At 40.0% G+C, this 18,328-nt stretch overlaps 1 protein-coding gene across 1 annotated transcript in view; it reads right to left on the bottom strand.

Annotated features, from left to right (window-relative positions):
* Window positions 1–17,750, bottom strand: part of LOC134748000 (uncharacterized) — a 448,054-nt gene extending 430,304 nt beyond the window's left edge. The window contains exon 1 of the mRNA XM_063682700.1: window positions 17,504–17,750. Within this exon, the coding sequence (XP_063538770.1) occupies window positions 17,504–17,636 (133 nt within the window). The 5' untranslated portion in view covers window positions 17,637–17,750. The remainder of the gene's footprint in view (window positions 1–17,503) is intronic.
* Between the last annotated feature and the right edge of the window lie 578 nt (window positions 17,751–18,328).

Below are 18,328 nucleotides of genomic sequence, written 5' to 3'. Positions count from 1 at the left end.
GGTCAGATGGCAGTCGCTTTCGTAAAAACTAGTGCCTACGCCAATTCTTGGGATTAGTTGCCAAGCGGACCCCAGGCTCCCATGGAGCCGTGGCAAAATGCCGGGACAACGCGAGGAAGAAGAGACTAGTCAGTAGCAGAAGTTAAAGTGTCCAAAATTTTATTGAACAGAATTATATCTATAGTTCAGATCATTTTGAATACCCTTGCCCATAACCTACCTACATAGTGTTGGTGGGAAGTCGGGTCTTTTCAGTCTAAAATTGAAAAACTCGAGTTACTCGACTCATTTTTATAAGACTCAGCGCTTAAAAACATCTTAGTGTTTTAAGTCACAAGTCGAATCCTTTATTTAGTCTTTTTCTAGCGCAATTTAAAAGGCGCAAAGCGCAATTCAAACCTCTGAATAAAGACTCCGTCAAAAATGTATTAATCTAACTTATGACTGCTTAAATGAGGTGAATGCTTAATTAGATAGTCATAAATTACTAATAAGTCTTGCTACCTGAAAGTCAAAGTAACCGATACCTAAGTAGGTAGGTATATTATTGCACCCATACACTTCTGCTCAAACCAAAACAGTTTATAAAGAATACTCAAGCATTTCCATAATCGATTAATTTGTATGCGCGATTAAAGTGTAAGCCGAGTTAGCCGAGAGAACAATAGAGAGCTCCCGTGGTGACTTATGACACGTCGTGTGTGTGTGCTCAGGCGCATGTGTGTGTGACTGTGTTTATCATGACGTCACGGAAATCCGAAGCGTCTATCGAATCGTGCCTTCATTGATAATCTTGAGTTGCATGTAGAAGTCTGTGCTGAGAACCTTTTAATAAAGAGACTGGAGATTTAATGAAGAACAATGAGGATTTCATGCAAGCTGCATTATGTTCTGTCCGCTCCTGCAGGCCTGCAGGGTAATTGTTTTTAAATTATCCATTAGAGTATTTCAGTGAAACCATTAAGCAATGGTTACTTACTACGAAGAAATAGACACCGCATACGTGTGTGACTTTGACCTAAAAGTAACTATAAAAGTAACTTCTTCTACAAAAAGCATCAATATGAGCCGATTAAACAATGCGCCAAAAATATCTGATACATATAAATATAAGTATTTCTACAATTTGCATTGAAAAGTTCATATCTATCACAACACTACCATTATTTTGCATATAAAACCTTGTCTGATTTTATAAAGCTATTTGACAATGTAGATACTGCACGTAGTCGAATAGGGAGCGTGCATAAACTGTAGGGGGCAGCACAGGAGACGTCAGATTTTTGGCGCGAGGCGTACATGTGTAGTTTATGCTTCCAAAGTAGCCCACAAGATGGCAGCACTTGCTTTGGCGTGAAGTGTCAATGTACATGTGATGTTTATGGTTCCGATTCAGGCCACAAGATGGCAGACCCTCCAACGCGCACGGTCTCTATTCAAAACGACTTTGCAAGAACTAAACTAAACCACACTAATGTGTTAATAAGTGACTCGGGTCAGGTGACCGAGCTTTTTTAGGCATCAGTCGCGAATGCAGAGGACGTTGGTTCGATTCCAGCCCTGGGCACTGAAACCTTAGTCACTTTTTCTTTCTATATGGCATATAACTCAGTTTATATACTTTATTTTATATAAGCTTCTTTTGTGTAACCACCACGTGACGTCACCGCGAGGAATCTCGAAGTGTCAATCAAAACGTGCACTGACTACGATATTAAATTCTCCGTGCAAAGTAAATGTGGGCGTCAACAATAAGTTCGTTCTTACCACGGTCATCGCTCTGGTGAGTTCGGTTCGGAGTCAACGCTCGTGATGTTTGATCGGCGCGTCATAATCATAATATATGGAGTTATTGGGTCAAGGCGTCTCAAGCTTTGGGGCAGTGTGGAGGCATTTATTATTATAAAAAACCGGCCAAGTGCGAGTCGGACTCGCGCACCGAGGGTTCCGTACTTTTTTAGTATTTGTTGTTATAGCGGCAACAGAAATACGAAATACATCATCTGTGAAAATTTCAACTGTCTAGCTATCACGGTTCATGAGATATGTATGATGAGATGAGTCTTAGTAATAGTGTCCCGTTTTTACCCTTTGGGTCAGAACCCTAAAAAGGACTTAAGTCACAATTCAAGTATTTTAGGTCGAGTTATAATTTAGCGTCATAAAAGTCAAGTTATGACCAACTCTAATAGTATCAGAGCTGTTCGCCGCGCTCGGGCTTCGGGAACACTTGCTAATTGAACCAATTCCCGGCCATTTCTATTTGCAGTACAATAAAGTTGAGCGAATTCAGCTCGGGCGTTACGGCGCAGATCACTTGCATACTAGATGGAGCGTATAAGATTTTAAACGTGCTGGAGCAGCGCTGGGACTCGCCTTTGTGCGCGCGCCGGGTGCGGCTGTACGCACCGCCGGTCGCCGCACCACGCCGCTTTTAAATTAAGTAGCTTATATGTTTGTTTTTATTTTATTTTTATCACTAACATAGATTCATAAGTTTTGCTGTGTCTTATACTAACAATAATATGGACTTTTTATTCGAAATAAAAATATTGAATTGAATAAGACTACTTACAGTAGTTTCAGTTCATTACACATGTCAAAAATAAACAATTTGCATAAATTGAATTGTGTTTTTTATAAGGTGTCAATAATGAGTAGGTATTTATGTTGTGTTATGTTTATACGTTACAAACTAGGACTAATCATGGGCTATGACATTATAACGTCCAACTAGGGCTAATCATGGGCTATGGCATTATAACGTCAAAATAGGACTAATCATGGGCTATGGCATTATAACGTCAAACTAGGACTAATCATGGGCTATGGCATTATAACGTCAAACTAGGGCTAATCATGGGCTATGGCATTATAACGTCAAACTAGGACTAATCATGGGCTATGGCATTATAACGTCAAACTAGGGCTAATCATGGGCTATGGCATTATAACGTCAAACTAGGGCTAATCATGGGCTATGGCATTATAACGTCAAACTAGGGCTAATTATGGGCTATGGCATTATAACGTCAAACTAGGGCTAATCATGGGCTATGGCATTATAACGTCAAACTAGGGCTAATCATGGGCTATGGCATTTTAACGTGGTGTAGGATACTAGGATACAACGAGTTTGCAATTCGGATTCAAATCCGCCGGATTAGGAACTAGATTTGAATAATTCCATACTATTTGAATCCAAGATAAACTATAGTGTAACAGATGAGTGTATAGATCGCGGCGTAATACTTTACAAGTATTCGTACACTTTCCTGAACTCTTCACAGTATAGTTCTCCACATCGATTTCGATGACGGCTATCTCAACAATCAAGGTTTTTCCCTCTCATGAGCTCTTGTGTGGCTGGCCAGGCCAAACTTGCTACAGTGCGTAGTCTAGAAAAGCAGTCTGTGTGCTAGCGTTTTGTCAAACGATTTAATTATGCATTAGTTAAGAGTAGTTAAGCGTCGGTGAGTCAGTTCGTTAAACGGGTGCTGTACGAATTGGGCACGTATTGTTCTATGTGGGTTATTGTTTAGAAGAAATGGACACATCGCCTACACTTGATGTCTGTTGGGTGTATTCATAAGCACATTCACTTGAAGAGTCTGCAGCAAATATGAGCGGGCGACGAGTTCAATATGATGTTTTTGGCAAAAATTTCATTTTTGGTACAAGCTTTTATCGCTGACTGTACTTTTCTTTCCACATGCAACTAATATTCATCGAGGCAATTCTAAAAACCTCAAACACAATTTAGGTTGAGTTGTTTTAGCACAGAGTTCCTATAGCCACCTCCTGTCTCCATCATCAGATCAGCTCGATGGTACCATAATATTGCATTGTCACCCGACTTACATATGTATGCAAATTTTCAGCTTCATCGGAAACCGGGAAGTGGGTCAAATTTAACTTTCAAGATTTGACCCTTACAAACATGTTACATACATATTTCATACATACTTACATTGCAAGTTAAATAAAAGCTTGTAATAAATGGTCTAAATGGGTCTCAAACCTGCAACCGCTGGGAAAAAAGTCTCGGTCCGTAAAGGAATCGGGACAATCAAAGGTCTGACCGTGGCCCTCGGCCCTATACTTTTCATGCTCCTGTAGGCCTAGCACTAGCACAATGATTGGCGCGACAGTATCTCTCCGCGAGATACACTACCCGTCTTTTACTGTAAGAATTAAAGGACGACGGGTAGTCTATCTCGCGGCGAGATACTGTCGCGCCAATCATGTGCTAGGCCTACTGTTTTAAGTGTTAACGAAATATCATACTGCCAATGTTGTACATACGACATTCGTACGTCAGTGGTAAAGAGCTAAACATCACTTTATTGTTGAGACAGTGACAACATTGAGCGTGTGCTCGCCGTCTCGGCCATGAGTAACGACTTGCAACTGCGCTGTACCCAATACCCATACCATAGCCATAGCATTTGGGGCTGATGATCAGCATCCATCCTCGTCTATATTTCGCCTGGTACACCTTTCCATTCCTGATTCCTCTTCGTCGACTTGAAGTCATTGTATGACGCCATTTTAAGACAAAGTTGAGCAACAACTTATTAACTGTCTAAAAATAAAATAGACTCAGAGCATTTATTAAAGCCGCTTAATAAATGACGTCATGTAAGTAACACATTGTATCGATATTAATTGCATCGCAATCTCTCGCTCATAAAAAGTTCAAGTAAATCAACTGTTTGAAGGGACTTACTTCGACTTGACTTGGTCACAGATTGGTACTCGACAATAATATATGGCCGAGCCATACTTGACGTTAAATTGGCGGGCTACTTAGCGTACACGTAGGCAGTATTAGGTACTCTAGTAACTATAGGTATTTATTCAGAAACTGTAAATAAAATGTATTCTTTTGTGTTGAGAAAAGTGTTTGGAAGAAAACTATTATAACCTCCTGCGGTACCAAATTTTGTACATAATAAAATTCACCCTTCAGTCCCAGCATTAAGTAATTTAAAACTAATTTTTCGTGTTTAAGTAAATATTTTTTTTGTTAATTTAATTTAGTACATAGGTTTTGTTTTGACTGCAATGTACCTATTTATAAAATTGTGTGTTTTGCAGCATCCAAATAAACGTTTTATCTATCTATCCATCTATCATCAAGTAAGTTACTATAGTAATAAACACCGACAGTACATATTTCGGTACAGAATTTTTAGATGCCCCCCGCTTTCAAATTTGAATGCTCGCGCGGAGTATTCTGACAGTCCATAGAGTTGTAAATAGTCTGTTCAGGACTGACAGCAAATATTTATTATGTGCAAAAAAATGAACAAGAGGCCTCTAGGACTATGACGTTTAAAAAAAGCTGGGACTTAGGAGGCTAAGGTCCTAAGTAACCTGAATATATTTGTAGACTAACGTGTTGTGTTGTGTGCGATATGCGTGACCTAAGAGAGCTAAGAGTGATTGCATGACATGAAGTGGACACCGCGTTGCGCAGGCGCAGGCGATGTAACTCGATGCACTTCCCTAAACCTAATCCGTTCTCGCACACCCTTGTTACGGATTACGGATGCAAAACAAACTGATTAATGAATTTCTCATACGAAGTGACCCGTTTTTATCATAAGGAAACTCGGGGCCCAGGTTCCTCTACATGCTCGTTCATTTTACAATCTGACATTCTTAACTGGCTAACTTGAGAGAGAGGCCAATTCAAACGTACATTTGACATCAACATGTTTTTTTTAAACTACGTCGGTGGCAAACAAGCATACGGCCCGCCTGATGTTAAGCAGTCTCCGTAGCCTATGTACGCCTGCAACTTCAGAAGAGTTACATGCGCGTTGCCGACCCTAACACTCCTCTCCCTCGAGCTCTGGCAACCTTACTCACCGGCAGGAACACAACACTATTAGTAGGGTCTAGTGTTATTTGGCTGCGGTTTTCTGTAAGGTGGAGGTATCTCCCCAGTTGGGCTCTGCTCTAGATCTGGAAAGACATCCGCTGTCCTGTGCCCTACCACACAAAGCGAGATGTCATTCACAGTGCCCATTCCCTCTCTTTTGGACGTAGTTTAAGGACATACCCGGGTCCAAATATTCCAATTATACTTCGCGCCTCGTCCTCGAGATTAGTAACTGAAGATATATATACACTTGTAGTTACGCCGGTAGGTGTCACCACTCTGCACTTAGTTTGGAGTTATTTTTAAATTTTTATTTTTTAACTAGTGGGTATGCCTAGATTCCACCTCCCGGCCGCCATCGCTCTGTCCGTTCATACGCTTTCTAGTGCTCGACCACTCAAGTCACTTCTTATAAATTTAACTAAGTTTCTTGTTCGTGGAGTCTCGCATAATGCCGAAACGTAAACGTGTTAAGAAATACGAAGATGACATTAATCATCTACTGCATAAAGTTCGAAAATTAAAACGTAAAATACGGAATAGTGAAAGTGCTTCGTCACACAGTGGTTCCGATGAGGAATTTTTACCACAAGAAACAGGTAAGTCTTTTTAATTTTCGCTTGTGCAAATTTTAAGTTGGCCAAGGTTATTATACCTAGGTATACGTGCATTCAGATTTAGCCATTGGGGATAAATCAAAGCATAAATTGTATCGGTTGGCGTTCAGTTCATTGGGAACTGATACCTAACTAAATGATACGTATCTATTGACTGTATATAACCACAGTACGAGTTCATACTTGTACATACATCAATGCACTCCGATTAGCCGTTGGGGCTAAGTCGACGCATAGTATGACGGTTGGCGTACAATTCATTGGGAATTGTAACCTAACTTTAAGATGGGATAACATGCGTTATCTGGTTCAGTTCAGATGATTAGAATATTACTATTCACTATTCAGTAATAATATATTTGAGTTTATGAGTAAAAAATAGTAATTTATTTAAAGTTAATATATCAGTACGTTTACCTTAAATATAGTCGTGATGATTTTCTTATTTAATTCATTTTGCTTTTTAAATAAAGGAGTAAGTATATAAATATAAAAGCAAACTAAGTATTGCTTTTTGTTCTTAGCATCACCGGTTTTACGACCAGACGATTGGTTTCCGGAATACCCGGATTATGAACTGAACTACGATCCATACAGTCAAAATGACCAATATAATGGCGCTGAGTATCTGGAAGACCCTATTGAGGCCGATAATTGTCCTATCGAGGAACCTCAGAATTCTGTTGAAAATGTGATAAAGCCTACTGAGGCTCAGCAAAGCGCTACACAGACTAACACACAGGCCGTGACAGATACAAGCGGCAATGCCGTACCCGACACGAGCTCCAACGCCATAGCCGGCACCAGCTCCAGCGCCATGCCCGGTGCAAGCGCCACTGCCATATCAGGCACAAGCACGTCCACTGTTGAGCATGCTGACGATAATAAAGTCGCTGACACAATCGATTTGGACGATGATGTATTGCAAATTCTGGGAGATGACCCCTCGTCGGCCACAATATATGGCAAAGAGGTACGTGCAGAAATAGCTACCCGTTTTACACATGTAGCCATAGAGGGTATAACTAAAGAAATCCGTAAAGACCTCCTTAGTAAATATCTAATCCCTGTTAATTGCGTGAAAATAGGCGCGCCAAAGTTAAACCCTGAGATCAAAGCTGCCATTTCAGAAAATTTTGCTAAACGAGACAAGGGCATCGAGTCCAAGCAAAAGGAAATGGCTTGCGCGATATCATGTCTTAGCGAAATAATTACATCGCAATTAAATTCGAAAGAGAAAAATAACGACCTGTTACAAAAACTTATAGACCTCGGTCGTATTCTGTGCGACTTACAATACGCAGACAGCGTGACCAGACGCAATTTTATACTTTTCTCATTGAAAAAAGATCTCAAAGACCATCTGGCGAATACCAAGATAGACACTTTCCTATTTGGCGAAAACTTGACGGAAACGCTTAAATCAGCGAAAGCCATGATTAATTCCGGCGGAGAGCTAAAAGCTCCTGTTCCTAAGCAGCCCGTAGCGCAATACAGGCGGATGAAATTCAATGTATCGCGGCCTTTAAACCGCCGAGGCCCAGCGCCGCGCAGGCCGCCGCCGGGCCCGCCACCGCCGGCTCCGACTCCGAGGGGTCGCGCGCCTGCTCCCCGCGCGCCGCCGCCCCCGGCTCCCCCGGCGCCGCCCGCGCGCTACTACAGACCGTCGTACACGCACCAGCCCCCGCCGCCGCCGCGCCACTACGGCCACTACTACTAGACACAGTTAAGTATGCCGGCCGTTTATCACTATTTCATAAACAGTGGGCACTCATTACTAGTGACCGCACCATACTTTCATGGATAGCTGGCTATAAAATCAAATTCTCTAGCCCTGTTGTCCAACATTCTTTGCCCTCAGCGCCAGAATATTCTGATGTAGAGAGGTCACATTTTGTAGATGCCATTAACAACCTTTTGCAAGTAGGTCCGATCCGAGTGTAATCCTTGTGAAGGACAATTTGTGTCCGGTATTTTTCTTGTGCCGAAGCCGAACGGAAAAATGCGTTTTATACTCAATCTAAAACAGTTAAATAAATTTATAAAAACTGTTCATTTCAAGCTCGAGGATTTGCGAACAGCCGTTAAGCTTTTATCTCCGGATTGCTTTATGGCTACGCTTGATTTGAAAGATGCGTAATTTTTAATAAAAATTCACGAAAAGCCTATTGTACTCGTAAAACTACTACCTCCTCTCTACCTGTATCTCGATTGGTTACTTTTCGGTCAAAGGTACGAACAATGTCTAGAAAACGTAAAATTAACAACACAATTATTAATTTCGTTAGGCTTTATTATCAATCAAGAGAAAAGTATACTTACACCTATGACGTCGTGCAAATTCCTAGGAATGATTATCGATTCACGTCGTTTTCGACTTAGTTTACCTTCTGAAAAACGAGTGCGCATAAAATCTGAGTTAGAACTGTTTTTAAAAATTAAGCAATGCAAAATTAGACAGCTAGCAAAACTAACCGGCCTACTAGTCTCAGCGTGCCCGGCTATCGAGTACGGATAGCTCTATACGAAGGAACTGAAACGGTGCAAGTTCCTCAACCTACAAGGCCACGATAATTATAATCGTGCAATGAGTATACCCGAGTCCATCCTACCTGACATACATTGGTGGTTAATGAATATCGATAATTCCCATAGTCGCATTCGCACAGATAATTACCCAATTCAGATATTTTCTGACGCCTCAACTACGGGGTGGGGGGCAGCCTGTGGGGGTGATACGGCAAGCGGCCAATGGTCTAGTACTGAACGAGAAAATCATATAAACTATTTAGAGCTGCTTGCCGAATTTATTGCTTTAAAAATTTACGCATGTAATTTGTACAATTGCCAGATACTCCTACGACTAGATAATACTACCGCGATAGCGTACATTAACAGAATGGGTGGTATACAATACCCTCATCTTACCCAGGTTACGAGAGAGTTCTGGCAATGGTGCGAACAAAGAAAGTTGTTTGTGTTTGCATCTTATATAAGATCCCGCGATAATGTTATGCCTGATTACGAATCAAGATCACATCCGGATATAGAATGGGAATTGGCTGATTGGGCGTTTAATGAGATAGTGTACAAATTTGATTTACCGTTAATTGATTTATTCGCAAGTCGTATAAATAAGAAATGTGCAAAATACATTTCCTGGCACAAAGACCCTGATGCCTATGCGGTAGACTCGTTTACTGTAGCCTGGACAGGCATGTTCTTTTACGCTTTCCCACCTTTTTCGGTTGTGCTGAAAGCTCTTCGAAAGATTATTTCAGATAAAGCTACGGGTATCATGGTCGTACCTTTGTGGCCAACACAACCATGGTACCCTGTCTTTTGAAGTCTCCTTGTTAGCGAAGTCATAACTTTTCAGCCATGCAGCAATGCTTTAATTTCTCATTCCAGTTCCCAATGAATACACAACTCGATTACCCTGGTTGCAGGGATATTGTGCGGGTCGCGCTATCGAGAAGAAGCCTACCACCATCCTCAATGGACATAATGTTAGCATCTTTATCACCAAACACGATAAAACAATATGATGTTTGCCTTAAAAAGTGGTGGCACTTTTGTAAAAATAATTCAGTCGACGTATATGACGCGTCTATTCCGACAGTTGTCTATTTCTGGACCAATTTGTTTAATGAAGGTAGTCAATATGGTACATTAAACGCCTGTAGATCGGCCTTATCTTTAGTCTTAGGTCCAACTATATCACATGATGACAGGCTTCAGAGATTCTTCAAAGGCGTTTTTCGTCTACGACCTCCGACGCCTAAGTACAATGCAACTTGGGAGACCAATCTTGTATTAAATCATTTGAGCGATTGGTTTCCTAACGATACATTAAACCTCGATAGGCTTTCAAACAAAACGGTTACATTGCTGGCTCTCACTACGGCTCACAGAGTCCAAACTATATCAAAAATTAATATAAAAAACATTGAAATCACTTCCGAATGTATATCTATTAAAATTCCAGATATTTTAAAAACATCGAGACTTGGCTGTAAACAACCTATTATATATCTACCCTTTTTCCGCGAAAACCCTTCCATATGTCCAGCGGAAGCGCTTTCTTGCTACTTGAATAAAACAAAGCCCTTAAGAATATCTGACAGCCTAATAAACCAGTAGGCTCGCAGACGCTCAGCCGATGGATCAAGCGCACACTGAGCGAGTGCGGGGTCGACACGGCGGCGTTCAGCGGGCACAGCACGCGGCACGCCGCCGTGTCGCACGCGCACGCGAGAGGCGTCAGCGTCGACGCCATTCGCAACACCGCAGGGTGGAGCGGACAGTCCAATACTTTTGAAAAGTTTTACTAAAGGCCAATTTTAAGCAACGAAGACTGTCTGTCTCTGGCGCTATCTGTTGTAAATAAATAAATAATGAATAAGATATCAAACTCATCCCGTATCGGTTGATCTGCTAAGCTTTTGAGAATATGATTAATAAATAAGAATCATATTTAAAGATCATTCATCACAGATTTTATTAATTACCAAAAAATTGTAGTAGGTACCTACCTAATTAGAGGATGATAAATTTGTTTAATTTAAGAAACAAATTTTTACATAGTCCTTGATGTTGTAAGAAAATTGTACCAATTAGTATAATGACTTATTGCGACTTCAGTTTTTACTTATGTAATTTATTTCTATTTCATGCAATAAATTATTGTAATATAATGGTATTTAAGGTGTTTAAGATTGACATCCTGCCATTCCTACCTATAGTGCCCGATCCTAGCTGATAGTAACATATCTACATATCAGTAGATTTTTTGAGTATCATATGTATAAATAAAATTATATTTTATCACGGCCGATTAATATAGTATAAACTGTCTAATAATATATAAGAATATCGTCATTGATTGATGATCCTTCAGAAAATATTACTCTCAAAGTCTACAAGTGTATATATATCTTCAGTTACTAATCTCGAGGACGAGGCGCGAAGTATAATTAATGATTAAACGAACTTACCTGAAGTGAAGTTCTATCATAATTATACGAAGCGCCTCGTCCGAAGAGATTAGTAACATAGCTCCCTCCCACCCATCGCTTCGCTCATCCCCTTACAATGTTATACAAAATACATCAATCAATGTACTACCATAGTATATGTAAAATATTTCTCTCAACTTAATGAACGGACAGAGCGATGGCGGCCGGGAGGTGGAATCTAGGCATACCCACTAGTTAAAAAATAAAAATTTAAAAATAACTCCAAACTAAGTGCAGAGTGGTGACACCTACCGGCGTAACTACAAGTGTATATATATCTTCAGTTACTAATCTCTTCGGACGAGGCGCTTCGTATAATTATGATAGAACTTCACTTCAGGTAAGTTCGTTTAATCATTAAGTATTTAATTATCATTCGCACATTATGCTCGTTATTGTTCTCACCTACATGTATTGGCGCGAGCGAGACGCACGGGCGACTGATAACAAAAAGACATCATCCTCTTGTATAGAGGAATCCAAGAGCAACTCATCAGTCGCTTTCTTTGACAAGTGGTGCGCGACGCGACGGCTAAGCCAGCGCAATAACCGACTATTGTCGACCTTATCTCATCGTAATAAGGCTTTCGAATGGTTAGCTACTTGTGTCAATGGTTCGCTTGTAGTCTGAGCTAATGGAACTATGCGGAAATTGCAGCAATTAAAAAAACAATCGTTGGACAAAAAATTGAGACACGTAAAGCACTTCTTACAACGTTATAGATACAAAGTTGTTGTGTGCAAACTGCTGACCACGTATGCCCATGGAACCACTTAGGGTCTCCCAACATCTATCGACGTGGAATCGGCAATAGCCGATAGAGAAAAGCTATAAGAGCGAAAAAAATGTCGACGCGTCGGCAGGCGTCGGCAGAGCCGATCCGAGTCTAAGCATGCCTTTTTAGCTCTTAATGCATAGACATTAAGCTTTTTTCTATCGGTTTTTGACGATTCCGCGTCGACAGATATTAGGAGACCCTTCTTCTTCTTCTTCTTTGTGTTAGGGGCTATATAAGACTCCAAAGCCTATGTATCACTGCGACCATCCCTGATCTTTTGTGATCGCCACCTACTACAACTCTCGATCCAAACCTGCAACTTCAAACAGCTGCAGGATCTTTTTGATCTCGAGAATTTAACTCCTCCGGGCGCAAAAAGTGTCCGCCCAGGATTAAGTCACGAGTACGCATTAGGCAAGGGCACTCAGTGAGGATGTGCAGGGGCGTCTCCTCTGCCTCCATACAGTCTGCACCCTTAGGGAAGGTGCGAGAACTCGCATGCGAGTGTCATTACAATGCGTTGCGGTATTTGATCGATCGGCTGAATTGGATTTAACCTCAATAGTCCGCAATGTTAAAATCGCATACGAAATCACGCGCCGTTTAAATGAGCCCTAAGGGACCTGGAACCCATTAAACATGCTTGAACAATTTGTTCAGTGTGAGTTGGTGTTGTCCAAGTTGTCTGACTCTGTGTCGTCCACTGAATTTTGTTATGTTGCATCATTCTGGACCAAATATGTATGTCAGTCAGTTCATCAATGTCATGTCAGCATGGAGGTTGGAAGCCTGACACATGCACTGATACTGATGAGGTGATGAGATCATTTTTACACTTAAATTTGATTTCTGAGCCAGTTCAAACCTTGTCACAGTAATAATATATATGAGTTCATTAGCGAAGCTGCTAATTGATTGACACTGTGGCAAGGACCTGCAAAGTGGCACAAAAATAAATTTGCTTGTATGTACTTAATTTGTGCGTTTTATATTAATTTGTATTTAATTTAGGTTCAACATTTTTTTTTTTTAATAACTGAGTATTTCATAAGAAAAGAACACTTTTAAGGATTTGCCACACTGGATGCGTTCTGCGGTCAGCGGTCAGGTCAAACTTCAAAGGTTGCTGTCAATGTTGTTCATACATAATGCGGGTTTGACCTGACCGCTGACCGCAGAACACATCCAGTGTGGCAAATCCTTTACTGTAGACCTTTACATTAACAAAGAAAGATGATCAATTGTTCATTGTAAAAATCCGTAATTTTATGAAAAACGGTAATTAATGTTGAAAGTACTGTCACACAAACCTAGCCGCCGTCAAACAATTGAAGTTTCACTCTCATTTCAGCTAATAATATAAATAATTTGAAAAAATAACAAAATTTCAGGACCGCTGGGTCAGTCGTGGAGTATGCAGCAAAAATGAAGCATGCCAAGTACTCTGCCTTGGAGGCAATACACAACTTTGTGCCTGTTGCATCGGAGACTGCGGGGCCTTCAGCTTTAGAGGCCAAGGAGTTTGTGATGTATTTAAGTTGGCAGTTGAGGGACAAGGGGTGCAGCGGTGCAATCCTATAACCTAATTATGTCATTGGCCATTCAGCGTGCTAACGCTACCAGTGTGATGGAGACATTTGAGCCACATACAATTGGTGACGGTTATTTAATTTCATTTGAACTGTTATTTAAAAATGACAAAGCCTGTTTCAGATATCACCATTAGTTTGTTTGGAACGAAGCATGTTGCTGATTTGCATTTGTGGCAACCTGACAAAGCCTGCATTGCGGATATCTTACATATTAACTAGTATTTTCTAGTGTTTTCTAGTTTTTAGAGTTTTAGGATTTATTTTGGTCATTGAATAACAATCACACATCGAATACAATAACTATTTTGGAATTTCATAAAATATCTTCAAAACATATGAACAGGTTGATAACAGTGTAAGTAGATCCTGTGGAAGTAGGAATAAAAAGTGTAAAAGTGTAATCATTGATTGCTATCCCAATCCCCTTCATCTTCATGTAAGAATGTTTACTGATAGACAACATCAAAACATGTTGTGCTATTCGACTTAATAATCAGGCATCGTAAACTGCGAGCGAAATCGATTGAAATAACGTACTTTGACTTGACAACAACCCTAGAACTTCAATGGATTTCGCTCGCAGTTTACGATGCCTGTTAATTATACGCGAGTGACCCGTTCAAAATATTTTTAATATGATAGACAACAATTGTATTGTAGTGGTTTTGTTTACAGAAAAAACTTAAAGCTTTCTTTTTAAATATTTGGGACGACATTCATTTTTCAAACCTCCACCAAATTTGATAAATCTTTATCTTGAAGTGGACAATCTTGCAAAAGATAAGGATTTATATGATTGCTAAAAGTTTTTAACAGTTTCTTTAATGTAAGAAAGTAACTTGCACCAAGCTGTTACCTAAATTATGTCAACAGAGACACCTGTGAGCTAGCTAACGTTATCAGCCGGATAATCTCCGCTAGTGCACGCGGGACATTTATCACAGTTACTGTTGTGTACACTCAGATAAGATACAGCCAGATTGTGGACGGCCGGCGCGCGGTGTCGCCCGCCGACCCTTCCCTGCTACTCACCCACGTAACTAGCCTCCATAGCGACGCTCCAGATAACCCTTTTCAATCAAGTTTCTTTGATAGTAAAAAGTTTCCCTTCGACATGACAGCACGCACACACACCCACTCCCAACTAGAAACTTAATCCAAACTTTTTAAAACACTTCACGGACGCTAGCGGGACGATCCACGTTTCTCTCGCTCGACTTTGACCCACTTTTTATTCACTTTAACACTCAAAAAGTGCACAAATCGGAGAAATTCCACGAGAAAACGAAGAAAACATTAGTATCGCGACAGGTAGCCGAACACAAAAATGACAAGCTACGGCTAACTAACGCACACGACGCTTAGCTGTCACGCACACTGCGTCAACATAGGGGTGTAGTGACAGCTGGAATTGCTGGCAACCCTGCACAAATATGCCGTGTCTACCACGGTCAAGCGAACTCACTTTACTCTCGAACTCACTGTGTGATTTTTCCGTACAACTGATAAAACAGTATTTTTTTTAATGACGTAATTTTTTTTAGAATAAATCTTAAAAATTCAAGTTTAATAACCATATCTCATGAATAAAACTGACTCGCATCAAGAAATTCAAAATTATTGTAGTTCATAACGTGAGTTAAAGGCGAGACCACATCTGGTGCGACAACTTATAGTAACGCTGTAGAAAAGAGTGTTGCAAGTTTAAAATATTGTTTGATTTTGGGGTGTAAGTGTTTAAATCGAAGGATGCCTTTTTTGAATTAAAATATTTAATAGTAAAAGTCTGTCAAGACATTTACGTCAGTAAAAAAACGCGGCAAATTTAAAAAATGTATGCGCGAAGGGTTGTCTTTCCATAGAATATATTATTTCGCGCCTTTTTTTATTTATTTAATCAAAAAACAGTCGTATCTCATAAAGATATAGCCTAAATAGATCAATGGTCATTAAAGTGAAGTAAGGTGCTAGCTATTAAATAAGCAAGAAAAGTACTATTACCTTAAAATCCATGAAACTTTTACTTATAGTTCGTCCATTTTCTGGACCAGACTAAGGTTAGTGTTTAGGTTAAATCATAAATTATTTATTTGCATGAATAGGGTCGGATTACAGTTGTTACATATTATACACATAAATTTTCTCCTAATTCAAATATTAAAAGAAATATTAGAAGATTATCCATTATTTACGGGACACCTGTAGATTTATTTTATTATTGGGCATTTCTATTGGGAAAGTTAAAATTATTTCTACCCAGAAATGACTCAAAATCACACGAGCTTTTTCTATCATACCCAGAACAAGTCTTCAATTTTTTGGTCCACTTGGTTACGTTTTCAGCTTTCAACCTTCTATGACCGTAACAAAACGGACAATCTATGTGAAACTTACTGGAAATAACATAAAAAAAAACCGGCCAAGTGCGAGTCGGACTCGGAGCCCCACTTAAATGTTTATTTTATTGTTTTTAGTATTTGTTGTTATAGCGGGAACAGAAATACATCATCTGTCTAGCTATCACGGTTCGTAAGATACAGCCTGGTGACAGACGGACAGACAGACAGACAGTCAGACAGACAGACAGACAGCGGAGTCTTAGTAATAGGGGCCCGTTTTTACCCTTTGGGTACGGAACCCTAAAAATACAGAATCTACAGTCATCATCAGTTTGAGGTTACAAATCTAAATAGAAATGCCCTAGCTAGTGTAAATATTAAGAACTAGCTTTTGCCCGCGACTTCGTCTGAGTGGAGCTAGTAATTTGGGTAGCTTATTTTTTATCCAATACTCTTTTTACCGATTCCTCATACAAATCCCCCCCCCCTTTCACCCCCTTAAAGGATGACTTCTGGGATAAAAACTACCCTATGTCCTTCCCCGGGACTCAAACTATCTCTATACCAAATTTCAACTAAATCCGTTCAGCAGTTTAAGCGTGAAGAGGTAACAGCCAATTGTATTCTGTTGGTTGCTTGACATAATCATAACTATCAATTAGGGTTGCCACCCATACTATAATATATAGTATCGTACTATATTTTAGTCACTTGTACTATATATTATACAAAAACAATATAGTACGAAAAATACTATATTTTCATCACTCAAGAATGGGGTATACAAATGTCACCGATATCGCATCGTATGCGACTTGGATTTTTAATTCGCCTCAAATCGGTGCCTTTTTTTTAAATTTCCCAGTAAATATAGTATTTTTGTCAAAATATTGAATATATGTGTATAGAAAAAAGGTGGCAACCCTACTATCAATATTGCCGAAAATAAACACTTTACTGCTACTAAAATACTTTAAATATAAAAGCGCAATATTATGAATGATATTGCTAATGAGGACACGCGTGATAGTGATAGGTTCTAATGATGAACGTGTACTGACTCGTATTTTATTGCTTTACACAATTGTAAGTAATTTCGCTTAGATGGCAATGTGCGGTGTGTAGACCGTATAATAGGTATTACTGGTATTAGTATGGAAGTATGGATGTTGGATTTGTTATTAGGAAGGTGCGATGTACAATTTAATTATTATTATACTTTAGTCTCAATAAATAAGTATATTTATAAATTTTATTTCAATACTTACACTTGCTGTGCGTAAGATGCGTTTCATACGGCGCATTTCCAAGCGCAGGCGGGTCTCCCAACCTCACCACCCACGTGACACGCGGCGGGGAGACGCCGCGCGCGCCGCCTGGCAACCCCGACCGGTGCGTCATGGCGCCGCCACAATGGCGGACATCAGTGCTGCCAACTTACGCCGCTTGGGGGGCGCCACTCACTGACAGTTCAAACACTTTGTAAACAAACTCAACTTGGTAACTTTTGTTCTGACTGTTCTGAGCCGGCGTTCACAAATTCTTATTAGAACGTGTTTTGGTTATCACTGGAGCTTGGATAACTATATAACTAACAATAATTATCACATAGGAAATACTTTTATTTAAATATATTTATTATAGGTAGTCGTAGTGACGTCCCATTGTGTCTGTGGTTTGGAACAATTTGCATGCGGTCCCAGGCCCTAGGCACTCACTTTCGCCGCTGGCTGTTTGTTTATTATTTCCATCGGCACTAGTTGCGGTTATTTTTGGCCCGTTCACCTTGACTGCAGGCAGCGGCGGCGGCGTCCGCGCATCTATCCACAAACCTTTTATAATCGACTGCCTAAGTTCTAGTATAATTTGACCGCGAATTTCTTAATAAACTGATACAAACGTAGATCAGAGTATACTGAACTGTCTGTAGTGGATTTACGGTGAACGTTGTGAAGGAACTGCCTAAGTTAAGTCTTAAGACGGATAGCATCGGCTTTCTGCATAAACACGCGAATTGGGCTGGTAAATGCTGATTTCATATTCATTGTAAGATAGGTAGGTACACGATTATTGGTACTAGTCCTTCATTGAAT

Source organism: Cydia strobilella, chromosome 1 (genome assembly GCF_947568885.1).
Source record: "Cydia strobilella chromosome 1, ilCydStro3.1, whole genome shotgun sequence".
NCBI classification, from domain to species: domain Eukaryota; kingdom Metazoa; phylum Arthropoda; class Insecta; order Lepidoptera; family Tortricidae; genus Cydia; species Cydia strobilella.
This window is presented reverse-complemented; position numbering and strand designations above follow the sequence as displayed.